The sequence below is a fragment of the Caretta caretta genome, chromosome 6, assembly GCF_965140235.1.
Source record: "Caretta caretta isolate rCarCar2 chromosome 6, rCarCar1.hap1, whole genome shotgun sequence".
NCBI lineage: Eukaryota > Metazoa > Chordata > Testudines > Cheloniidae > Caretta > Caretta caretta.
In genome coordinates this window covers 63,881,844-63,908,082 of record NC_134211.1, presented here as the reverse complement: position 1 = coordinate 63,908,082, position 26,239 = coordinate 63,881,844, and the positions used below count along the sequence as shown (strand labels likewise).

Here is a 26,239-nt window from a genome sequence, read left to right as displayed (position 1 = left end):
CATAACAAATTGGAGGGATAGCAAATAGATATAGGAGGTCTGAACCAGACAGCAAAGGGACCTGGAAAGGTCAGAGCCATGTGACCTGAAGGAAAAGAGAGGCAATTAAGGGCAAGTCTACACTACAAAATTAAGTCAGCCTAAATTATGTACACAAAGCCTCCACTGCAATTGAATTGGGTTTTACACATCCATACTACACTCCTTGTGTTGGCGGTGCATGTCCTCACCAGGAGCACATGCACCAATTTAATTGCCAGCATGGGGCATTGTGGGATGGTTTCTGAAAGGCAGCAACAGTCAATGTAAGCAACAAAGTCTCTACAGACACTGCATCAGCCTAACTACATTGACTTAAGTGCTATGCCTCTCGTGGAGATGGGGTTATTAAGTTGGTATAGTGGGTGACTTACATCAGTGGGAGCTACATTTTAGTGTAGACACAGTTAGGCTGACGTACGCTGCCTTACATTGACCTAACTGTACTTGTGCACTGGGCCTAAATACCAGTACAGATTTCTACATGCCATAGAAGGAAATAGTCACACGGTATGAAGAAGGAATGTTAGCACCTAGCAACACCCTCCCACCCCATTTGAGTGAATTTATTTTCATTTTATCTCCTTAATATTGTCCTAGTATTAATTTCTCATAACTAAGCACTATAGTTGCCACAACTAAGGTCCAGCATAGGGGTTAAGAGGGGATCTCTGACGTGAGAAGTGCTCCACCGCATGAAAAAGTTGGAGAACTACTAAGTTCCTCAGCCCTCTGTAAGGACAATCCTCCAGTCACAGGGGGATTTAAGGAGGATGTGAACAATATTTAAAAGGATGGAGGAGACTGGATGGTTTAGGGGATTGGGTAAAGATAAAAAGACAATGGTTTTACTGCAGCCTAAGTTAGCAGTAATCAAAATTCATTACCATCTGATGGTTGTTTGTTGGCCTAAGTCATGGATCTCAACCCAGTTTCTAGTGGATAGCTGCCCATAGCACAACCGGCAAATCTCAAAAGCCAAGGACTGAATGGGCCATGGAGACAACTCCCCTCCCCATCTCAGGTTTGAAGCACACTGACAGCAGGGTCTGGTAAAAGCCTTCATCCCTGCCATCTGTGCTTCTCTCCAGTCCCTGTCAATCCAGCACCTTTTCCCAGGACCAAATTTCATTAGAGAAGATTAAGATGAGTGGAGAAGGAACCAATAAAACAGTGGGAAAGATTTTTAAAAGGGAGCGTAGTAGTGAAAAAAACAGCAGAAAGATAGTAAAATAAATCATGTGCAAAACAAATGGATCACGTCCTGCATTTATTTAAAAAGGGCTGCACCGAGTGCAGGTCAGTGCAGATTTTGGCCCACTGACAAAGGGGAACATAGGCCACTTTCCACTAGAAAATAAGTGCTCATCCAGCCCCCAAATAAAGGGGGGAGGTGCAGAGTTCTGCTACAGAAAACCTTTTTAAACTCTAGATTTTGGAGGGTGATGGGGGGGGGGGAAGAGAAGCAGCACAGGCAGAACAGCGATGGTGTCCGTGCCAGGTAAGTCATACACTTGCTAGCAACAGGACTCACAGAATACACCTTTTATTAGGGTTGTCCTTCTCCCCAGAACAGGAACACCTCCAGTGTGCTAGCATTATTTCAACTGAAGTGAGTAATGAGGTCTAGAAACTGGCACAAGCCAGTGTTCTCTCTCAGTACACAGTGCAATGACAAGTTCTAAAAATAGACTGGGGGTGGGGAAGAAGAGGAGAGAGACTCACTTTTTAATAGTTTCCCACATGGTTGGAGAGAACATTTTATCTGATCCCGTAAGTATTGCTAGTATGATAATAAGACTGAGAATTGCAGGTCTCTCTTCAAACCAAAATAGATGAATTTAGAACTCTGGTTTTGCTGCAGGTGGACTAGTGGAACTTTTATATGAGGTGAAAAACAAAACCAAACCTGCACAGACCTTACTTGTGACACCCTAATTTTTAGCATCCAGGTTCTTTCCAACCTTTCCTTTCTACCACACAGCTTGCTGCAGAGCTTTGTGCATCCTCAGCAGCCGCCTTATGAGTCATAGCATAGGCCATAGCAACCACCACACTTCTGGATTAATCTTAAATTTGATACAGAACTTAACTATGTTAAACTAAAACTAAATCTATGTTGCCCAAAATGCTTTCTTGTTGGTCCCCAGCTTTTGTAGAAAAAATATTTTTCTTGTCTCCCCCTTCCACACAAGCTCATCACATCAATGGCTGCTCAGGAATCTGACACCACCAGAAGGTGCAGGAGACCTAACACCTGTGGGTGTGTAAGGAAGGAGCATGTGTTTAAAAAGCAGGCACCATTTGCTTTTGAAGGGGGTCTTCCTATACAATACTGCTTTTAAATTGCTTCAGTGCAGTCAGAAAAAAGAAAGCTAGTGGGCCTGCTTTTACAGGGAGCTCCATGTGAGCTTTGCCTGTCAGTAAGGACTAGGCCCATAATTAGTAGTTTTCAAATTCTTTACCAATTTCTCAAAATATAAAAAGGGTTTATCCCCCCCTCCCCCAAACACACACACACAGCCCTTCCCTCCTCCCCTCCAACCCTGGTGTCTGAGGGAAAGTCTGTGTACAATCTCCTCACATCTTCAAGGCATAGGGCCTGGAAGTGGGGGTGGGGATGGGGATGGCAGTAAGTTTCCTGGATCAATGGCCATTTGAAATTCAGACATATGGCTGAAGCCCTACAGCTGCATGTGTTAATTACCACACGTGTCCCCTGTAAAGCAGTCTGTTAAATACAAACAGAACACAGAAGAGAAAAAGCTGTTCCAAGGGATTAAGCAAATAGTCTAAATTTTTGACCCCATTCCCCCAGACACATACACGTGTAAGAACACAAGCTCTCTTCCTTACTCCCCTCTGACACCTGCATGTTTAAGAACCAGGACACCCCTTTACAGCTCTACCCATCTGCACTGAACCTAGGCAAAAATTATCTTTAAGTGTACTTTCACCCCTCTGCCCACCCAGAACTCTTCTCTCTCCCCCACCCCCCTCCTTTTGAGGACTAATTCCTGGCTGACAACCAGACTAGTCTTGAGCTTACAATACGCCTTTTCATTTCCTTGCAGGCAAAGAGAATGGATACCTCGCCGGCTAGGTCTGCAGCGCATGTGTGCAAGTCAGGGGAAGGGGAAAAAAATTCTCCCCCCCCCGCAGAGATTTTTCTTCAGGACCACAAAGGGCAGAATTCAGAGCTGATGGGAGCGAGTGCAACTCCACTGACTTCAACTGGAGTTGCAGCACCTTGCCCCAGGTCTGCATTTGTCCAAAAGAGTTTAATAATTCCATAATAAAAATATCTTCTATTAAGACACAGTCTTTGCATGCTTTGGGGTGTGGGGGAAAGCAGTCCAGGACCTCAAAAGAATCTAGCACGTCACAAAAGAGGTCTGTATGTACAAAAGATGCAGGGCTCATAAGGGTTTCCAAGAAAAAAGGGGGGCTAGAAGAGCAGAAGTAACCCTCTTCAATCACCAGCTCAATTAAAAGAAACGCTACTCCACCCTACATATTGGTGAGGGGGCAGGTTCTGGGGGCCAATTCAATCCCTGGCACAATCTAGTGCCTCTGATTTATATTTGCTTGCATTGTTGTAGCACCTAAAGGCTCAGTCAGCACCAGTGCCACATTGAGCTAGGCACTATAGATTGTCAGCTCTTTGGGGCAAAGTCTACGGCTTCTATGGAGTTCTAGAGGACAAGTGTCGTCCTCAGTCACCACTGCAGTCTCCACTAAGCTGCCCATTTATTGGCAGTACAAACTATTGAGGGGAAGGACGAGATGGCCACATGGTGGAGGGGAGTTTCCATGACCCCTGGCTGTATCTGTTCAGTGGATATCCTAATCCCCATAGCTGTCAATTCACAAGTATAACATTTGCCCCTCAGCTCTCCTGGCACAGGTGCTCAGTATGCATAGAAACTTCCATGTCACAACATTAAATATATCTCTCCTCTGTATAATCAGCCCCATGGGGCCAATGGGGTATGGAGTAGAGAGGCAGAAAAGCACTTCCTGGTGCTTTCTATAGGTCCCTGTGGCCAACACTTCGGACCTGGTTCCTCGCTGCATTACACTAGTTTTAGAGAACAGAATGAAAACTAAAAGCTAAAAAGTCTAGTGTGTACATGAGGTCCTGCTATAGGAGGCAAGTATCCAAAGCAACAGTATGAGGGGTCAGACTAAGCTCCTGCAGGGCAATTTCCTATACTTACCCTTACCTAGTGACCGCAGTTGGTTTCTCCAGACTATCTTCTAAATTTCTAAAAATTCTTTTACGTTTTGATGGAAAAGAAACTTTCTGAATGGCATCTGATGTGTAAGTGACGATTCAGATAACCCACAATAGCAAAAATTTGTGTCTGTCACCATTAATTTCAGTTGAGGTTAACTCAGAAGCCGAACACTGATGGTGATGTAGTATAGGGTCAACATTAAATTATTTCACTATTGAGCATCTTAGCAAACACACCCAACAACTTTAAGAGTGCAGGTAGAGCTTGAACAACATCATTAAAGATTTTTTTTAAGGTGAGGAGTGGGTCTCGGGGGGGGGGTGCTGGGCTGTGAGGGAGCAGGGACAATGTGTGTGTTGGGGCATTAGGGAGTGGGGGGTTTTGTGTGGATGCTGGGCTATTGCGGTGGGGCGCTGGGCATGGGTGGTGTTGTGCTTTTGTGAGGGGGATCTAGGGGGGTGTGTGCTGGGTATAGCAGGCGCGGGGGCGGCTCTGGCCATAGGCAGAGGGGTGTTGCAGAGGTGCCAACTTTCTGATTTCCCCGGGGGCCCTAGGCCCTACCTTCACGCCACCCTTTCCCCACACCCCAATGCCCAACCCTGCCCCTGCCTCTTCCTGTCCCCATCCCACCTCTTCCTGCCCCTGCTCCTCTCCCTCTTATCAGCAGCTGGCAGGAGGCGCTGGGGGAGGAGCTGATCAGCAGGGCCACCAGTGGGTGCTCAGCACCCACTAATTTTTTTTCCTGGAGCACCCATGGAATGGGGGGGGCTGTGTGGCATGGTATGGGCCCACCCCCAAGGTGAAGGGGCATGCTGGCAGCACAAGACTGGGCAGGCCACTGTGCATCTGACAACTGCTGGTGTGTAAATAGTACCCTCATACTTGGCTGACTGGAGTGGGGCCGCCCCTGCCATGCCATGCCCCATTGCCCCTGGCTGGCCCCTTGCTCTAGGGACTGACCTCCCCACACCATGCTCCGCTGCCCCCATGGACCCTACAAATATGTTTGGTGCCGGGCCCACAAAAAGGTTAATCTGGCCCTATTTCTGATGCTTATTTTTGATAATTGTACTTTTCTTGTAAGTTTTTTGGATTGATTTTTTTTTGCCATAAAAGTGTTTAATATTAACCATTAAAGGGTGGTTCCAGTGTGAAAAGTGATCCAGTAACAATGTAAGGTTCATAGAATAACAGGGTTGGAAGGTGTCAAATATAAAGGGAAGGGTAAACCCCTTTGAAATTCCTCCTGGCCAGGGGAAAGCTCCTCTCTCTACAACAAACCTGGATCGATTAGAAGAGCTGAGAGGCGGTGGGTTGCTCCGTGCCACCGTCCAAGCTCTCTGGAGGCTTTCATCTGCTTCCTGTTCGGTCTGGAACTGTTCCCTTGATGCTGGAGACATCAGTCCCTCATTGGATTGTGGACCTAGGCTTGGTCCCTCTGGAAGCGATATAGGGGATGGAGCTGTTTCTGTTGACTGTGAACCGCTCTCCGCTGGTGCACTATGTTGGGATTCAGGCTCCGGCTGAGCCTCTTGTGTCGGGTTATCGGCTGCTGCCAGTTCAGGGTCGGTAGGGCCCTCTGGTGTTGAGGTTGCAAGTACTGGATTCAGTGCTGACACTGGGTCTGGTGTTGGTTGTTCGGCTGGTTCCGGTTCTGGGACTGGTTCCGTCTGGGTCTCTGGGACTGGATCCACTACTGCTGTTGCAGACATTGGCCTGGGGTCCGGGTCCATCACCTCTGACCGGGTCCTGATAGAAGTTTCCGGAACAGAGCTAGGCCTCACGGCTTGTTTAGCCTGGCTGCGGGTGACCATTCCCACCCTCTTGGCCTGCTTCACATGATTGGCCAAGTCTTCCCCCAACAGCATGGGGATGGGATAATCATCATAGACTGCAAAAGTCCACATTCCTGACCAGCCCTTGTACTGGACAGGCAACTTGGCTGTAGGCAAACTGAAAAAGAGTTGGACTTGAAGGGTTGAATCGTCACTTGGATCTCTGGGTTGATTAAATTGGGGTCCACTAAGGAAGCATGGATAGCTGACACTTGTGCTCCGGTGTCCCTCCACGCGGTGACCTTCTTCCCGCCCACACTCACAGTTTCCCTCCACTCCAAGGGTATCTGGGCCTGTGGACCTCTGGTGTGATTCCGGTGCAATGAACTGTAATCTGTTGGGGTTCTTGGGGCAGTTGGCCTTTACATGCCCCAGCTCGTTACATTTAAAACATCGTCCAGCTGACGGGTCACTGGGGCGAGGTGGGTTGCTGGAGAATGGGGTGGTGGGACGATAAGGGGTCTGGAGGGTTCTTTGGGAGGTAGGTGGGGCTTTGGGCAGCCCCCGGTAATAGGGTGGGGTCTGGGGTTGTCCCTTCTGGTCTCCGCTCCAACTGCGACCAGTTTTCTTCTTCTCTGCCACCTCCACCCATCTGGCTCCAATCTTTCCTGCCTCGATTACAGTTTTGGGCTTCCCGTCTAGGATGTATCTTTCTATTTCCTCAGGAACACCCTCTAAGAATTGTTCCATTTGCATTAGGAAGGGCAAATTTACTGGAGATTCAACACTTGCTCCTGATATCCAGGCATCCCAATGTTTCACAATGTGGTAGGCATGTCGGGTAAATGACATGTCTGGTTTCCACCTTAGGGCTCTGAACCTCTGACGAGACTGCTCGGGTGTTATCCCCATTCTGACTCTCGCCTTGGATTTAAACAGTGCATACTTGTTCATGTGTTCTTTAGGCATTTCAGCTGCCACCTCAGCTAAGGGTCCACTGAGCTGCGGCCTCAGCTCTACCATGTATTGATCAGTAGAGATGTTGTACCCAAGGCAGGCCCTTTCGAAGTTTTCTAAGAAGGCCTCAGTATCATCACCTGCCTTGTAGGTGGGGAACTTTCTAGGATGGGAAGTGGTACTTGAGAAGGATTGCTAGGGTTTGTTGGTATATTCTGCTGGGCCTTTATCCTCTCGACCTCCTCCACATGCTTCCTCTCTTTCTTCTCCTCCTCTACATGCTTCCTTGTCTCCATTTCCCTCTTGTGGGCAGCCTCCCGTACCTCCTTCTCCAGCCGCATGAGTTCTATCTGTCTTTCATGTTCCCTTTGTTTTTCCTCAGCCTGAAATTTGGCTAATTCCAGCTGTAGTCGAGCTGCGGATTTTGTCATTCTAACCTCTCTGTTTTTAACTAACTTTACACCAGAGGTTTAGAAACAAACAAACAAAACTTGGCTGTAAAATTTTGCTGTGCTGGAATAGAATACCTATTCTCTGATAGTGATTGTCAGCCTACAGAAAAAGACAATTCCCTGGTCTCTGCTCTGGGCCCAAATTAAAACAAAAAACCTCCAACTACTTGGAAACCTGCTTACCCAGCCCAAAGAAAAAGCAAATGGGTAGAACACACACCCCCTATTTACTTTTAGGAAGAAAAGAAAAAAAACTCTGGGTTGGAAGACTGAATTTCCCTGCAGGAGTTAAGTACCCTGCCTCCAGGCAAAGAAAACCTGCAATTCACAAGATAATCCCCTTTTGTCTCTGCTTGGCCACAAAGCAGAGAAAACACAAGCTGCTTTCAGTTTCAGCTGCTTTCTGGACTTCCTTTCCAAAGGAAAAAAAATTTCCTTTTTAAAATCTGTATTTCTAGTTCAAAAAATCTCAACTGGATGTCAAAATGATTTCAGGTTAATCCCACCACTATGCCACCATGTCAAGGTTCCTCCCCCACTCTGAACTCTAGGGTACAGATGTGGGGACCTGCATGAAAAACCTCCTAAGCTTATCTTTACCAGCTTAGGTCAAAACTTCCCCAAGGTACAAAATATTACACCCGTCGTCCTTGGATTGGCCGCTACCACCACCAAACTAATACTGGTTACTGGGGAAGAGCTGTTTGGACGCGTCTTTCCCCCAAAAATACTTCCCAAAACCTTGCAGCCCACTTCCTGGACAAAGTTTGGTAAAAAGCCTCACCAATTTGCCTAGGTGACTACAGACCCAGACCCTTGGATCTTAAGAACAATGAACAATCCTCCCAACACTTGCACCCCCCCTTTCCTGGGAAATGTTGGATAAAAAGCCTCACCAATTTGCATAGGTGACCACAGACCCAAACCCTTGGATCTGAGAACAATGAAAAAGCATTCATTTTCTTACAAGAAGACTTAATAAAAAATAGAAGTAAATAGAAATAAAGAAATCCCCCCTGTAAAATCAGGATGGTAGATATCTTACAGGGTAATTAGATTCAGAAACATAGATAACCCCTCTAGGCAAAACCTTAAGTTACAAAAAAGATACACAGACAGAAATAGTTATTCTATTCAGCACAATTCTTTTCTCAGCCATTTAAAGAAATCATAATCTAACACATACCTAGCTAGATTACTTACTAAAAGTTCTAAGACTCCATTCCTGGTCTATCCCTGGCAGAAACCAGCATATTGACAGACACACAGACCCTTTGTTTCTCTCCCTCCTCCCAGCTTTTGAAAGTATCTTGTCTCCTCATTGGTCATTTTGGTCAGGTGCCAGCGAGGTTACCTTTAGCTTCTTAACCCTTTACAGGTGAGAGGAGCTTTCCCCTGGCCAGGAGGAATTTCAAAGGGGTTTACCCTTCCCTTTATATTTATGACAGAAGGGACCTCAGGAGGTCATCTAGTCCAACACCCTGCTCAAAGCAGGACCAATTCCCAACTAAATCATCCCAGCCAGGGCTTTGTGAAGCCTGACCTTAAAAACTGCAAAGGAAGGAGATTCCACCACCTCCCTAGGTAACATATTCCAGTGCTTCACCACCCTCCTAGTGAAAAAGTTTTTTCCTAATATCTAACCTAAACCTCCTTCACTGCAACTTGAGACCATTACTCCCCATTATGTCATCTGCTACCACGGAGAACAGTCTAGATCCTCTTTGGAACCCCCTTTCAGGTAGTTGAAAGCAGCTACCAAATCCCCCCTCATTCTTCTCTTCTGCAGACTAAACAACCCCAGTTCCCTCAGCCTCTCCTCATAAGTCAGGTGTTCCAGTCCCCTAATCATTTTTGTTGCCCTCTGCTGGACTCTCTCCAATTTTTCCACATCCTTCTTGTAGTGTGGGGCCCAAAACTGGACACAGTACTCCAGATGAGGCCTCACCAATGTCGAATAGAGGGGAACAATCACGTCCCTCAATCTGCTCGCTATGCCCCTATTTATACAGCCCAAATTGCCATTGGCATTCTTGACAACAAGGGCACACTGTTAACTCATATCCAGCTTCTTGTCCACTGTAACTCCTAGGTCCTTTTCTGCAGAACTGCTGCCTAGCCATTTGGTCCCTAGTCTGTAGCGGTGCATGGGATTCTTCCGTCCTAAGTGCAGGACTCTGCACTTGTCCTTGTTGAACCTCAGATTTCTTTTGGCCCAATCCTCTAATGTGTCTAGGTCCCTCTGTATCCTATCCCTACCCTCCAGCGTATCTACCTCTCCTCCCAGTTTAGTGTCATCTGCAAAACTTGCTGAGGGTGCAATCCAGGCCATCCTCCATATCATTAATGAAGATATTGAAAAAACCGAGCCTTGGGGCACTCCACTCAATACCAGCTGCCAACTAGACATGGAGCCATTGATCACTACCCACTGAGCCCGACAATCCAGCCAGCTTTCTATCCACCTTATAGTCCAGGTTACATGTTACTGCTGTCTCTGCAAACTCAGCTGGGACTCAGAGTCAAAGCTGCATTCATTCTCTGGCTTCTCCCCCCCCCCCCCACCAGTGCTAAAGGTTCTGCAAGCTAAGTTATGCGCTCAATGACACCTGTGTAAACCACTGACTTTCCACAAGTATAATGGATTGGAATTTAATGAACAATTCTGTTGAGAATGCCCAAGAAAAAGGATCCATCTCTCTCTCGGCATGATGGCTCTTTGCAGGACGAGATAGAAAAAGGCTGGGACTTTCAAAGGAGCCTGAGAATTTTTCCTTAGTCATTGATGTGTGTTGATAGGACTGAATTTCTACAGCAAGCAGATCTGCAGCTTAAGGAACAGAGTCACTTTTCAGAGGAGCGCCATATAAGTATACATTGGAACTGGTCAAATCTTTCAATCCAGTTTTTGCTAAAAGATGAACTTTCTCCTAAGATGTTTTGCATAAACAATTCAATTTAGTTTGATTTCCAAAGAAATTTTTTTTAAATCCACGTTCACATTTCATTGAAAAATAAAGGTGGGTGAGAGAATCTCTTTTTGATTGGACTAACTTTTGTTGCTGAAAGAGGCAAGCTTTTGAGCTACACAGAGCTCTTCTTTAGGTCTCTTTCACCAACAGAAGTTGTTCCAATAAAATATATTACCTCACCAACCTTGTCTCTCTAATATCCTGGGACGAACACAGCTACAACACTGCAAGCATTAACAAGTTTTTAATTTTATTGCAGGGTCACACCACCTCTTAAGGTTGCCCAACATTTCCCATTACAAGATCCTGTTTTCAGTTACTTATAAACTTTGTCAAACAAAGTTTACCATGCCAGGTGTCTGCCTGAGCTTGAATTTATTTAATTTAAATTTCAGCCAGAACAGTTCAGCTGTTTCCAAGAACAAGGCTAGTGAAAAAAATGTGTTTTGCACAAGCAACCTGAATTCTGCCATTTCTTAACTATAGAACTTGACTTTCATATTTTTAAACAGTATTTTGGTATGTAATGCATATACCCACATGTACAAAGAGACTAACAAATTACATTTTGTACTACTGTCAAAGCTAAACTTGGTTGAATATTTAGATTAATATGGCCCCTTTACTGAGTGATAGTACATTGAGTTGTTCAGTGGGTCAGGGGTCAGTTTACCCCTTGAAAAGAAATCTATGACAAACTCAGGGTATTTTCTAGCCTTTTTTTAAAAGGTTACAAATCATACCCAAGGCTTGTTTATCTTGAACAGAAAAGGCTAAGAGTGCATAGACAATTTCACTTGCAAAAATCCACTTAAGTCACGATGGAACTGAGCTCTGTTGCCAAGAAACCATTCCCATCTTCCCCCTTCTTTGTCTCAGTCACTATCTGTTCCTCTCTCCCTTTGTCCTGTACTTTTTCCACATGGGTCACCCTTTTCCCCAAATTACTAGCCATAAGATAGTTGTGTTGCACTGATATTTCCCCCCCCAACTGCTTCTCAATCTGCCTTGTTACCTTGATTAGCCCGAGAGTGTTTTAAAGAGACTTGGTTGAGCAGCTCAATTCAATGAAGAGATATTGGAGGAGGAAGAGAGTGTAAAGATGCTGTCCTGTGTTTTTTTCTCCCCCAGCCAGCCCAATGGGCTGGGACCCTACATGATTCAGAAGGCCCAAATGAGGAAGCATTCCAGATAAGTGGGTGGTAGCAGCAAGTCAGCATCCATTTACATTCTGAATGAAAGTGTCCACAAGGTTGCCAGACAAGTAAAACACAGTCCATGCTTTGTAAGATCAATTACCAGACATCCTACTGCTACAAAGTAGTTTTACCATCTCCCCAGTCACTACAGGACAGAAGAGATTTGCTCCCCCCTGCAGCTGCCACAAGCTGTTAAGCAGTGTGCAACACAGGGACTTCCCATACTTGGTTAGCTTTCATAACCAGGAAACAATTTAGAGGCAGTGGACACTCAGGCTGGGCTTCTGTAACTTAAGGTGGAAATCCAAATTTGGACTTGTCCCTGATGGAACCAAGAAGAGAACGGTGAACGTGTACATCAGAAGAGAATCACCACATTTCAGCTTATTAACCCCCTTCCATTGTGTGGGACTATCCACCTGAGTCTAAATGTTATTAAGCCAGGTCTACACCCAAAACGTAGGTCTACCCAGCAGCGCTGCTCAGGAGAAGGAAGAATTCACACCCCTAAGAGACTAAATTAATCCAACCTAAGCCCCAGCTAGTGTAGACCCTGCTACGTTGATGGAAGAATTCTTCCTCCTCATGGGATGGATTTACTGGAGTGATGGAAAAACCCCTTCCACTGCTGTAGCAAATGTCTATACGATGGTGCTACAGCACCGTAGTGTAGATGTCAGCTAGTACATTTAGGACTTACACTCCACAACCACTCACAGCTAGATTCCTTCTAAACCAGGGGTAGGCAAAATTTTTGGCCCAAAGGCCACATCAGGGTATGGAAATTTTATGGCGGGCCATGAATGCTCATGAAATTGGGGGTTGGGATGCGGGGCGGGGGTGAGGGCTCCGGCTGAGGATGCAGGAGGGTGCTCTGGACTGGGAACAAGGGCTTTGTAGGGCAGGAGGGGGATCAGGGCTAGGGAAGGGGGTCGGGGCATGGGAGGGGTCAGGGGTGCAGGCTCTGGGCAGCGCTTACCTCAAGTGGCTCCCGGAAGCAACAGCATGTCCCGCCTCCAGCTCCTACATGGAGGCGCAGCCAGGTGGCTCTGCGCAGTGCCCCTTCTGCAGGCACTGCCCTTGCAGCTCCCATTAGCTGCAGTTCCCGGCCTATGGGAGCTGCAGGGGTGGTGCTTGGGGCAGGGACAGTGTGTGGAGCCTCCTGGCTGCCCCTGCTCATAGGAGCTGGAGTGGGAACATGCTGCTGCTTCTGGGAGCCATGCGGAGCAGGGCAAGCCCCGGACCCCACTCCCTGGCAGGAGCTTTAGGACTAAATTAAAAATGTCTGAAGGGCCGGATGCAGCCCCTGGGCTGTAGTTTGGCCACCCCTGTTCTGAACAGATAGGTGAATTAATGTCAATATACTCAGGGGGTTACTACCAGCATGCTAAGCTTCTGTTTCGAGAGTTCCATTTATTTAAAAGTAATCTAAAACTATCCTCCCTTCGGTTTGCCTGAGGAGTAAGTTCTCCTCTTATTCCTCTGCCTCTTTGAGGATAGCTGCACAACCAGTAGATATCAGTTTGTAATATAGGAGACTTCTGGAGGCAGCACTCTTGGGGGAACCACCCTCAAGAGGGGGAGTGACAGTCTGTGTCAAGAATGCAGATTTGACAAGCTGCCACCCTCCCCATATCCAAATCCTCCTTTAAGCCTCACTTCTTCCATGAAGCCAATGCAAAGGGAGCCAGGTCAAAACATTTAAAGAATAAAAACACCTCCAAGGGACTCCTGGCTTTCCCAGCATGCCGCGTCTTCCCCATTCTGATCTACTGGATTGGAAGCTGTTTGCCCAAAGAATGTAGTTTTGTGCATCTTGTACAAGGCTGAGCACTTTTCATTGTTTACACTTAGTAGAGCTGGAAATCTTAGTGATCTCATCACAGGATAAGCCTCTTCTGGCATTACCCAGGGTTACATTTCACTAACATCATAGGACCTTTCCCAACTTGGAGGAATCTCAAATACTGTCTCCAGCTTTTGCTAAAGGAAACAAAACAGCTCTTGAATATTATACTCAAGTGTAATGTAGTTTATAAAAGTGAAACAGGAATTTAAATGGTTAAACACTATTCATAGCGATATGGCTCTGACATCTCATCCAGAACATATTTACCCTTGCTTTGCATTATTCTGCTGAACCTCAATTATAAATCAAGCCTAGTTTCCAGTTTCCTTTACCCAGATGAGTAAAAGAATGACCTAACACCTATTTAACAACATCCAGGAGAAACCCTGTCAGCTTACATTTTCATCTTCACTTGAAAGCCCTATCCCTTCTAGCTTCCCTCGCCACTCTTATTTAATTCACTCATTTTGTTGCCAGTTCTAAGCAGACAGATTGAGAGATTGTATGGAGATCAAGAGTGACACAGCCTGCATGGGTTTGCTTTCCACACCCTCTGTCTCCTGACTGGTCTGCTTTCTAAAGCCTCCTTAATGACCAGGAAAGGCACTGCTCATTGCTGGGGTTTGCATAAGCTGGTGCATTGAGCTCTTGAGACCTTGACATTCCATGGGAGGAAGAAGGAAGTTTCATTTTGTTTCATTTGCATGTTTTGTTTTGAACCTGTGCCACAGTTTCCCTTCACCTTGAAAGGGCCATCCTGCATTCTTCAAGCAGGGAAGAAATCCAATCATGTCAGCTCTAAGGGTGCATTTCATTGCCTTTCAGAACACTTCACACAGTGTGGGACAGTAGTGAGCCCACAATGGTAGGGACAGCATGAAGCTTCTAGGATAATCAAGGTAACTCAGCAGAGTAGGAAGCAGCTGGGGTAAATCAGTTTAGACAAGTTCCTCATGACAAAGTGCTAGTGATTTGGAGTTAAGGGGTTTCCCATGTGACAAGTACAGGGCTCATGCAGGAGCGAGGAACAGATAGGGAGAGATCAAAGAACAGACCCAGGGATACTAGATATCCCACTCACACCCAGACAAAATGGTCTGGAGACCTTCTGCAGAGACGGTACTGGGGAACCCTCTACCACTTGCCCAGGTAGAGGTGAAAGTATAAATCCTACCACCAGCCCAATTCATAAGAGGCCTCCTATTACACCACTCAATACCTTCATCATTAAAGACCTTCCCTTCTTCATTTAGAAAATGAATTAGTGGAGTGCCCTTACCTGTACTTGGAAGAGGACTAGTGGGGACCCATTGCTAGCACACCTGTGTAACTAATAAAGGTACCAGTATAACTTATCACACGGGTGGCAGAAAACAGAATGTCTATCTCCCTCTTCAACTGCTGGAGAATGAAGGAGGAAGGGTCACAAATCCACAGACATCTAGACCAGTGGTTTTCAAACTTTTTGTATTGGTGACTCCTTTCACACAGCAAGCCTGAGAATGTGACCCTCCCACCTTATACATTAAAAGTGCGGGAGGGTAATATTAATGGGGGCTCAGGGCTGTCAGTCCCACAGAGCTGACAGCTCATGACCCCCATGTAACCACCTTGGAGGGGTCATGACCCCCAGTTTGAGAACCCCTGATCTAGGCCAACCCAATAATAATACAGGGGCATAGGCACTTTGTATAGTGCTGTGGGTGGGAGGAGGAAGAGGGTCACACTTTTCCACCGCACAAATACTTGATAAGGCTACAGTACAAGCAGGTCTTCATAAAAGCTCAGAAATCTGTACGACAAGACTAGCCCTGAGCAATCTGGGGAGACTGGTTCTTTATCGTACAAGGTCACGTGACTGAGCTGATGCTCTCTTCTTAAGATCTGAAAGTTCTCTGTGATTAGTCGGTTCTTCCACAAAATTTCTAAAGTTGACTTAATCCTAGTCCTCCACTAGCACGGTGATAGGTATGGCATAAGAATCTGAGTAAACTAGGAGTTCGACCCTGCACTGAAAGAACCCTGTCATTCAGGGAAGGACACAATGTTCTCTTCAAGCTCCCCTCTGAGAAGTTTACAGCTCAGAAGTTGCCTTACTCTAGATTGTATCCACTGGACTATATGGATTTTAAACCCATGCAATGCGTTGCAGACAAACAAAGGTGGATCTTAAAATGTCAGAAGTTCATGCCTATAAAAGCTAAAGCAACCCTAGCTGCAGACTATGCTTTTCCTAGGGATTCCTTTATCAAAAAACCAATAAGCTGTCAAGCATTAGTCTGGCTAGGCTGAGTAGAAGGTACCTCTTGGCCTACCAAAGGCATTGACATTTGGTTTTGTTTTTCCTTTTCATTATGAAGTTTTCCCAAATATACCATGCAAGCCAACAAGAGCGTCATTGCTTAGTTCATGAACTCATCTCCATGGCTGGCTGGCTCTTGAGTGAACTCTGCAGGTAGAAGAGGATTTGTCTTTGCTTCCAGCCTTACATTTCCAGGATTCTGACATTTCCAAATGGTATATGTGTTAGTGTCAATTTTGGCAAGTTATTTTGGTTGGAACAAATTGGTGAAACGTTTCAGCTGATCTGAATCTAATTTTTTTTTTTGCCAAACAAATTTTTTCAGCCGAAAAAAACTTTACCCAGCTCTACTCAGAACAATCAGCAGGGCCAAACCCCAGCTGCTCCTCAAGTTCTGCTGCATCCGAGCTCAGTGCTCTGGCCTGCTCAGGAGCAGGTGTTCCGAGTAGAACGGTGCGAAGTTTTACAGCTAAAACTTATTTCACACGCACACAGAAAGATTCAGGTCAACTGAAACGTTTCACAAATTGGTGTCTATTTCAGCAAGTTATTTTGGTCCAAACAAACTCATACCTTTTGGAAATGTCAGAATCTTCGAATCATAGAAACATAGGGCTGGACGTGGAATAGCTGCAACAGCAGAGAGACACCCACCCAAGATTAGCCAGTAGCCTGGCGATTAGGGCACTCACCTTGGATGCGGGAGACCAGGGTTCCAGAGTCCACAAGCAGAGATTCAAACCAGGGCCTCCCACATCCCAGGTGAGCGCCCTAACCACTTGACTATTAGGTACACTGGGGCACCACAGCTGGTGGGTTTATGACTAGTCCCTCATTTCTTTTGTTTTTAAAATAAAAGTGCCTGAAACTAAGCTTTTCCACCTTCGATTAATCAAACATTCCTATTTCAGTTCCACCCAAACTGGAGTTTTTCTTTGATTTTTCAGAACGGTCAGGAAACAAAAACAAAATGTTATTGGCACAACTCTAGTTCCAAGTACTCCAATATCTCCCCCATGGAGCTCTCTGAGCTCTCCTAGGAGGAGTTTTGCTAACTAGGTCCAACTGCTATCCCAATGTGGGTGACTGATCCAAGGAGACCCTATTTTTCTGAGGATCCCTAGGATCCAGGGAAGACTGTCACATTGGGGTCTGGCAGGATCCCTTCGTTGTGCAACCTCCTTTAAGCCACCCTAAGTTTATGACCAGAAGGGACCATTATATTCATCCAGTCTAACCTCCTGATTAACAAAGGACAGGCCACTAAAACTGGAAGAAATGCCTTAACCTGTAGAAGCATTTCTGCCTGTTCTGGACATGGCCCCTTTACAAGAGAACAGGCCCTTTCAGATTGGGATTTTGAATGAAGGGCACATAGGGATTTCTCTTGCACTACTATGAAAACACATTTGTTCTATAAGACCTAAAGTAACTGATCCAGAACACAGACATCTCCCTTCCCCACCCTCAAAACTCACTCATAAGTCTTATAACTTAGCTAGTGATGCTATAGAATTGTGTACAAGCCTTTGCTTAATGACATGGAGAAAAGGGAGAAGTTGGTTGCATGCCTGCATAAGCAGGCAGGAACAGAGGTATGGTTAGAGAGGTTGGGGTATTTATATTGGGTCTGTGGCATGTTGGGCTAGAGGGAATTGGATTTTTCCCTAAACTGCCAGCTCCAGCTCCAAATGGTTCTGTGGTCATGTGGCTAGGTACAGCATATCCTTGCAACGGTGCTCCGCAGAGGCAACATAGAGAAGTGATACATGATTCTAACAGGCAGGGTTAGCCTTCAATTTACAGTCTCCTCCTCTACCTACTCACTCATTCCCTCCTTCCCCCAAGCGGTTCTATAAAGGGACGAAAGGGGAAGAAAGAGCACAAGTTCTCCCCATTGCTCCTTCTGCCCAGTGGAAAGTAGAGTGGTATCAACTGACTCAAACTCTAGCCCTGCAGTCAGCAGAGGAGACTAGGACAGAGTTGCAAGTTTCCAAGGGTTCTATGATAATCCATGCTCTAAACAGTAACTTGATTTACCTGTACTTAAGGCTAGACCCACAAGGAATCTGAACATACATTATTAATATATCATATTATACAGGGCTTCAGATTCAACACATTTACAGGTTTACAGAAACATGCCTTTGCCTAAAATAAGAAGCAGGCTGACCAGTATTATTCTGCGTTGTTTTATCTGAGAAAAGCCAAATATTTTCCATGCACTTTTCCCCTGCTTCAAGGTGAGCCACATAATATCTTGCTAAGAAATGTCCTACATGTGCAATATATGCTGGTGAATGTACATGGAGAGAGAAGAAATGCATTCTTGAAATTTATATTGATGTGACTAAAAATGTAATAAGTCCCTCTTTCTCCAAAGCCTCCTCAAATAAAGGTCAACAATCTAAAGGCAAATGTCTAACATTTTAAGTGGTTTTAGAGACTCCTTTGACAGCCTTCCATGAAAAAAGCTTTTTGGACTTTTTAACCTCCCTGAGGCAGGTATTTTCCTGGGAATCAAAGCATCAAAGGTTTCTCCCCACACTAAAAAAAATCAGAATGCTGCTTCAGCTATCATAGCAGGAGCTTTTTCCAAGAAAGGGGCCTTCATCCCCACCACACGCCATTTTCTTGAAGCAAGGAGAAACTGAAGATGACACTGAACTGGGGGTTGGGGGTGTATGGTGGGGATGGGGCCGGGAATCAATGATTTCCCATTAACACCTACTGCTCTCCAAACCCCATCCCATCAGAATCTATTATCCTGTTCAAGATTTTTCAAACTGGTTTTACAAACCAAGGAATGTGTATAACAATTTAGGAGTAGAGGTGACATTTCTAGTCTTTAGCTCAGAGAGGATGCAGCATGGAGAAGGGAGCTATAGGGGGAGGAAGGAGTGGCAGAGAATTCTTCTGTTTAATGATTTCCACAAAAGAATTCATGCAGCAGCAAAGGGCTTAAGGGTGCCATTTTCACAAGCATTCAGCCTCCTTCCACTGCATTCAACGGGAGTTTTATCTGGCAGACACTTTTGAAAAATCTCACCTTAAGTGACTTGCCACAAGTATCACATCATTGCTTGTGGCTCCTAGTCCTGTGCTCTCACCACTAGACTGCATTTTTTTCTGGGTGAGCTTAATAAATAAAAGTGTTAATAATAAAAGAAAAAGCAAACAAATGAAGGTTAGTCTGAATCTGTTGCCCCTCCAGGGGACTCTAAAAACCTGGACCGCCTCATAAAAGCGGAGTTCTATCCCATGAGGACAGTGTACTGGACTTGATGCCACCACATTCCACATGCTTTTGGAGTAAGTGCAAGACAGTCTCTCTAGGGCTTTGTTTTAAAACAGAAGTTCTATCGGTCTCAAGAGGTCTCGCTGGGGAAACTTAATCAAACACACACTTTACTGAAACACAGAACTCCACTCACCTTTCCGCCCTGAGTTACCCTGGCTCGATGGCTTATCAGTTACTGAACCTTAAAGGGGGAAAAAACAAAAACAAAAAAATAAAGACATGGTTTGTTTAGAGGCAGCATCACCAAACAGCACATACACACAAATATACTTCAATAGCCTAATCCCCAGGGGTTGTTTTTACCTTCCAGCAACTCCATCTAGGGTTGTAAGACTCCACTGTAGGAGTCCATGGAAAATACGTAAGGCAGCACAAGGAACAGTTTTATGCATTAAGGCTATCAAATCAGGGTTGCATTAAACAAGAGATCCTTGTGCATTGTCTACACTACACGGTTTTGTCGACAAAAAACAGAAGTGTACACATGACAATGTTCCTTCTGCTGACAAAACTCTCCTGCTTTGCCAGCAAAATAAAACCTCGACAAGAGGCAGAGATTTTTGCAGCGAAGTTAATATTGACAAAGTGTTAGTGTAGGCACTGCGCTTGGTTAGGTCACTGTAAACAGCCTCCAGGAGATGTCCCGCACACTGTTCCCTCTAAGCTGTGTGCGTGCAAACAGATCCTAAACCCCATGCACACGGCGAAACACCATGCACACAAAAATTTGCACAGAAGAAATTTTTTGCGCACATGACCTGTCAGAAGTTAGAGGGAACACTGGTCCCACAATGCCCATCATGAGCCCTCTGGTCTGCAGTTTCAACTCCACTGCCCTGCACCCAGATACACAGGCATCTGTCCCTTCCACTGCCCTTTAAAGGCCTGGAAATTTTTGAAATTCCACTTCCTGTTTGCTCGGTGTGGACAGTTTACATCCCATCTTCCCAGCGGACCATGGCGGTTCCATGGGGCAAATGTTCTCCCAATTGGAGTAGATCTCCCGCTGAGTTGTTGTATCTACTGGCCCGGGGGGGGGAGGAGGCTGTGCAGTCCTAGCTCCACTCCAGCCATTGAAACTTTGATCCCTACGGTCAGATTTCTCCTGGCATGTGGATAAGGGCTATGAACAGAACATACAGCAGTGCCTTGCAAAGATAAAAGGAGTTGAGACAAGCTTACTAGAAGGCAAGGGAGGTAAGCCATAGCTCTGGTGCTGAAAATCTGCTGCTTCTATAAGAAGCTGGATGCCATTCTTGGTGGTGACCCCACCTCTACAGCCAAGAGCCCCGTGTATACTTTGGTGGGGCTGGTGGTGGCAGAAAGCAGACTCAACCCCGAGAATGAAGTTGCAGACTAGGAGGTTGAGCTGAAGGACAACGTGGAGCACACTGCAGGGTCATCCAGTGGCATGGCCAGTCAGGACCTCTTTTCCACTTTTGGAAGGGCATAATGAGTGGGGTCCTGCAGGAATCGGTTCCAGGTCTGGTTCCGTTCAGTATCTTCATCAGTGATTTAGATAATGGCATACAGAGTACACTTATAAAGTTTGTGGACAATACCAAACAGAGGCGCTGCAAGTGCTTTGGAGAATAGGATTATAATTCAAAATTATCTGGAACTGGAAAAATGGTCTGAAGTAAATGAGATGAAATTCAATAAGGATAAATGCAAAGTACTTCACTTAGAAAGGAACAATCAGTTGCACACATACAAAATGGGAAATGGTGGCCTCAGAAGGAGCACAATGGAAAGGGATCGGGGGTCATAGTGGACCACAAGTCAAATATGAGTCAACACTGTAGAAAAAAAGCAAACATGATTCTGGGAAGTATTAGCAGGAATGTTGTAAGCAAGACACGAGAAGTAATTCTTCTGCTCTACTCCATGCTGATTAGGCCTCAACTGGAGTACTGTGTCCAGTTCTGGGCACCACATTTCAGGAAGGATGTAGACAAATTGGAGAAAGTCCAGAGAAGAAGAACAACGATTAAAGGTCTAGAAAACATGACCTATGAGGGAAGATTGAAAAAATTGTGTTTGTTTATTCTGGAAAACAGGAGACGGGGGACACAGATTTCAAGTACATAAAAGGTTGCTACAAGGAGGAGGGAGAAAAATTCTTGTTCCTAACCTCTGAGGATAGGACAAGAAGCAATTGGCTTAAATTGCAGCAAGGGAGGCTTAGCTTGGACACTAGGAAAAACTTCCTAGCTGTCAGAGTAGTTAAGCACTGGAATGAATTGTCTAGAGAGGTTGTGGTATTTCCATCACTGGAGATTTTTAAGAGCAGGTTAGACAAACACCCTGTCAGGGATGGTCTAGATAATACTTAGTCCTGCCAAGAGTGCAGGGGACTGGACCTCTCAAGGTCCCTTCCAGTCCTATGATTCCACTCCAGGGGTGGGGTCTAGCCAGTCCCAGCAGTCCATCTGTGGCACGCATGATGCAGGAGAGGAGAGCCCTGGTAAGGGATCTTTTTGAGTTGATGCTTCTCGGTTACATGAGATAGAGCTGTCCTTTGCTTTGAATATTCTAGAAGTGGGTGAAGGGATAGACATGTACAAGACTAGCTGTGTCTGAGTGTGCTCCACATTCCCTTGTGCAGCTAAGCAGTGCGGCAGAGCAGTGTTTTAAACACACACCAAGATTTCAGAGGAATCCTTCAGAGAGAACTCTAGGTAACTTTCCTGGAGGTACTCTGCAATCCTCTGCCACAGCTTCCTTGGCAGAGCTGCTTTGTTCCTTCCCCCATTGTAGGAAACTCCCGCGCCACTCAGCAATCACTTGTGCAGGGACCAAAGCAGCGTATAGGCAAGTAGCATAAGGACTGGGGCTGAAGCCGCACACGTGCAGGAAATGCACTCTTGCATCTTTGCTTACCCTTAGGAGTGAGATATCGGCTTCAGTGACCCTTGCCCGTGAAAAATGATAGCAGAATTTACAATATTGTCCCCACTTGCCTGCACTTATCCCCTTAAATAAAGAACAAACCAACCACCTAGACCCTTTGTCCCACCTTGACCGCCCAACTCCCACCCAGGCCGAACTCACCATGTTTAGGGTTTTCGTTGAGATGTGTGCTTGCCAAGGGACAGTGAGAAAGTGATTTGTATGTTAAGAGGTATATTTTAAACTATATGATTCAATGCTTGGTGTGAACTAAAGCAATCATGCTTCTGTGTATTGTTTCTTGTGCTTCTGCAGATATGGCCTTCAGGGGAACTCCATGCACACCAGTGGAGGGCATCCACCAGATAAGGACGCAACCAAGATGGAGCGAGGAGGACACATTCCAAGAGGCGCTCCAATCCTCATAGGTCAGGGGGAAGGGGAGAAAAGAGCACAGGGAGTGGAAAGACCCTGAAGGAAAAATTTAAAATAGAAAGGCAGGACAGAAAGGAGAGTGAAGAGTGCATTGTAAAGGGCCAGGAGTGGATGATAAAAGTGATGGAAGAGCAAACAGATATTGAAGTCCTTAATCACGCTCCAGGCAGAACACATGAGTGCTTGCCTCTCCCCCTCCCCTCCTCACAGCTGATACAGAATTGCTTTCTGTGCCCTCCGAAAACTCCTCCCACACATTCCTTGCAACTTCCCGGACCATCTCAGTATCCTGTTCACTCCACACCTTCAGACAGCTTCCAAAATATAGCTGGAGTTACGCACAGTTCCGAGAGCCTACACTGCTCTGCCCACCAAGCCTTGTGTGTGTGTTAATTGGTATTTAATAAACACACTCTCTGAAAGATCACCAATCTTCATTTGTCTTCTACACAAGGTGGTTGCTGCCGATAGTAATACCTAGTTGCAGTCTGATCATTTGCGGACTACAAATCCTAGTCAGGAATCACCATAATTTTCATGCAAGGCATCAAGTTAAAGCATGGAAGAGTGCTGTGTAGAGCACCAGCAATGTGTCTTTCATATCAGAATGTTGCCTCAAAGCCTCCCTGATTCGAATAGCCCCCCGTTTTGCCCCTTTAATAGCCCTAGTATCTGGCTGCTCAAATTCAGCCGACTTCATCCTGGGAAGACTTTTCACCCTTAGCTTCACAAACATTATGGAGCATGCATCAGGCTGCTATGACCATGGGAATGTTTTCCTCAATTAGACCCAACATGCCATAAAGGCAGCATTAGCACGCTTTTAATCTGCCAATGGCACATTCCGTGGTCATTCTGTACCTGCTCAGCCTATTGTTGAATTGTTCCTTGCTGCTGTCCAGGTTTACGTTGTAAGGCTTCATAAGCCATGGAAGTAAGGGGTACACTGAGTCTCCCAGGATCACTATGATGAGCATTTCAACATCCCCCACTGGAATCTTCTGGTCTGGAAAGAAAGTCCCTGCTTGGAGCTTTCTGTGCAAGCCAGTGCTCCTTAAGATGCATGAGTCATGCACTTTCCCAGACAACCCTGCACTGATGTCTTGAAATGGTCATGGTGATCAACTAGCAGCTGCAATACCATAGAGAAGTATCCCTTTCTATTGATGTACTCCATCGCAAGATAGTCTGTGGCCAAAACTGGAATATGCATGGTATCTATTGCCCCTCCACTGTTAGGGAATCCCACTGCTGCAAAGCCATCTGCTATTTCTCACACATTGCCAAGAGTCACAGTCCTTTGTAGCAGGATGCAATTAATTAATGGCCCTGCTCACTTGCATTAACACAGCCTCAACGGTCAACTTCCTGACTCCAAACTGGTTTGCAACTGACTAGTAGCAATCTGGAGTTGCCAGCTTCCACACAGTGAACGCCATGCACTTCTCCACTGACAGGGCAGCTCTCATTTTGATATCCTGGTGCTGCTGGGCTGGGGCAAGCTCTGCACAGAGTTTTCACATCTGAAAGTTCTGCGGCCACTGCTCGCCATCCCAGACCTGCATAATGATGCGATCCCACCACTCAGTGCTTGTTTCCTGAGCCCAAAAGTGATGGTCCACCATGTTCAGCTGTTCTGTGAAAGCCCAAAGTAATGTGGTGTTATTTCTTTTCAAGGCACACAGCAGGTCAGGCACCTCGGATTCCTGTTCAGATTGGGAGCTCATGATATGGGACGCATGATCAGCTGCAATGTGTTCATAACAGTGACCACAACAGTAGAAAGCAGTGCAGGATCCAACCTTTCAGACAGAGATGGTGGGCACAGAGTAAACAGGGGGCTGTTGAAAAATGCTGTCAAATGCAGTCTGAAACCCATGAAATGCTGGATGGAAAGAACTGCATAATGGGACATTGAGTGCACCCCCACAATGCGCTGTGATCCATCCTGCCTTCCCACAACTCTTAGCTGCAGAAGATGGCGAGTAGCCAGTGGGATAGCTACCCACAGTACACTGCTCTCACTGTCAACACTAGAGCATCAAGTGTGGATGTGCCCTGCCAACAGAAGGAGTGTGGTGTGAACACATGCAAATGATGTAATTATACTTTTTTTTTTAATTGTTGGCTTAAACTTGCACCAACAAAACTCCATAGTGTAGTTAAGGCCTTAGTATTTGGGCCCAGTGGTTTGAAGGGACTTAACGGGACAGCAAGTCAGTACGAAACCAAGAGTAAATCCAAGGGAGATCTGGGGCAGGATCAGTAAGTCACTGGAAAGAGGGGATATGAGAGGATGAGTAGATTTGTAAGTGTCAGGGCGAAAAAAAGCATCAGATGGCTGGGAAAGAATCTGAGCAGGTGCAGTATGTTTGGGAAGGAAAGCTCTAAACAGGACCTGGATTTGCCCAGACAGTCTCAGTCCACCCGTGAATGTCACCAGCTGTCATTGAGGAAACAGGACCCTGAACTAGTCCTGACAGGAATTTGAATATGGGACTGATTTAATTTTAAAAGTTTAAAAAAAAAATCACAAAAAAAACCCCACCACTTAATCTTCATGTGAAAGAGAACGTCCTGTATTTCTTTAGTTTGCCCTACAAAGAGGCACTGTCAAATAATTTCACATTAAAAATGTAAATCGGAGACAATGGCTATTTGGGCAATTCTCTCAGAAGTGTGAAAGTTAGAAGGAAAAGCTCTGCTCTTGATTTGGTCCTTTTGTATTTGAAAACAGAGTGCTCCCTGCAGTGATGAACTGCCAAAATCTTAATGGGTTCCCTCCTCACCCCATGAGGGGGTCGTTGCCCACCCCCTGGGACTCCTACCTCATCCACCCCCATCCCCTGACTGCCCCCTGACTGCCCCCAGAACCGGGCAGGAGGGTCTCGTGGGCCACTGTAGTGGGTGCCCACCCCACCCCTAAGAGCCAGAGGCACCTGCCGGGGGTCGAGGTGGGGAGTCCCGGAGATGTTTACGTGGGGCAGCTCTCAGGAAGCATCCGGCAGGTCCCTCTGACTCCTAGGGGTGGGGAAGCATAGCTGGGGGCGGAGCAGGGGGAGCGGCTGCTCCCCCCCACTGATCACATCAAAAGTGGTGCCTTAGGCGCAGACTCCCTGGGTGCTCCAGCCCCGGAGCACCCAGGGAGTCGGCGCCTAAGGCACCACTTTTGGCCAGTTAAATTTAGAAGCCCTTTTAGAACCGGTTGTCCCGTGTGGGACAACCGGTTCTAAAAGGGCTTCTAAATTTAACAATTGGTTCTAGTGAACTGGCTCCAGCTCACCACTGGCTCCCTGTACCTAAACTCCTTCAGTAGCCAAACTAAAGATATGCAGCTTGGCCATTTCTGTTTTTCTTCCGTGTGCGTGTGCGCGTCAGTCACTCACCCATCACTGAGCTCTATGGGTAAAGTTTACCCCAGGGCAAAGGACTTGTGCAGGACCTACACAAGCCTCATGGTCAAGTCTTAAGTAGCGTATGGGCCCTTTTAAGGGAGAATCCCGTCCTCTCTGAATAAATTAGTCAGTAATCTGCTGTTCTAGAATTAGCAGTGGGAAACACAAATACAGGGTCTGTGTTCTTTTAAGTGTCCTACAAAAAACAGTTCCTGGTGACAAAGTGAATATTATAAGAGAAAAAAATCCCACTCTCAGAAAGACCCAATCTACCAAATTATACAGTGAAAATGTAAAAGAAGATCATATTCTGAGGAAAGCCAATTTGCTGTAGCATTTTATTTTCTACAGAAGATCATTCAAAATTTAGAATTTCCCTCCAAGTGCGAAAACAACATGACTGTAAAACATCAAGAGTTGTCTCAAGTTC

At 45.9% G+C, this 26,239-nt stretch overlaps 1 protein-coding gene across 6 annotated transcripts in view; it reads right to left on the bottom strand.

Annotated features, from left to right (window-relative positions):
• SMOC1 (SPARC related modular calcium binding 1) overlaps positions 1–26,239 on the bottom strand; it is a 205,841-nt gene that overhangs the window by 97,140 nt on the left and 82,462 nt on the right. For all 6 annotated transcript variants that reach the window (XM_075129653.1, XM_075129652.1, XM_048853166.2 and 3 more), the window contains exon 5: positions 19,221–19,268. In XM_075129653.1, coding sequence (XP_074985754.1) covers positions 19,221–19,268 — 48 coding nt within the window. The remainder of the gene's footprint in view (positions 1–19,220; positions 19,269–26,239) is intronic.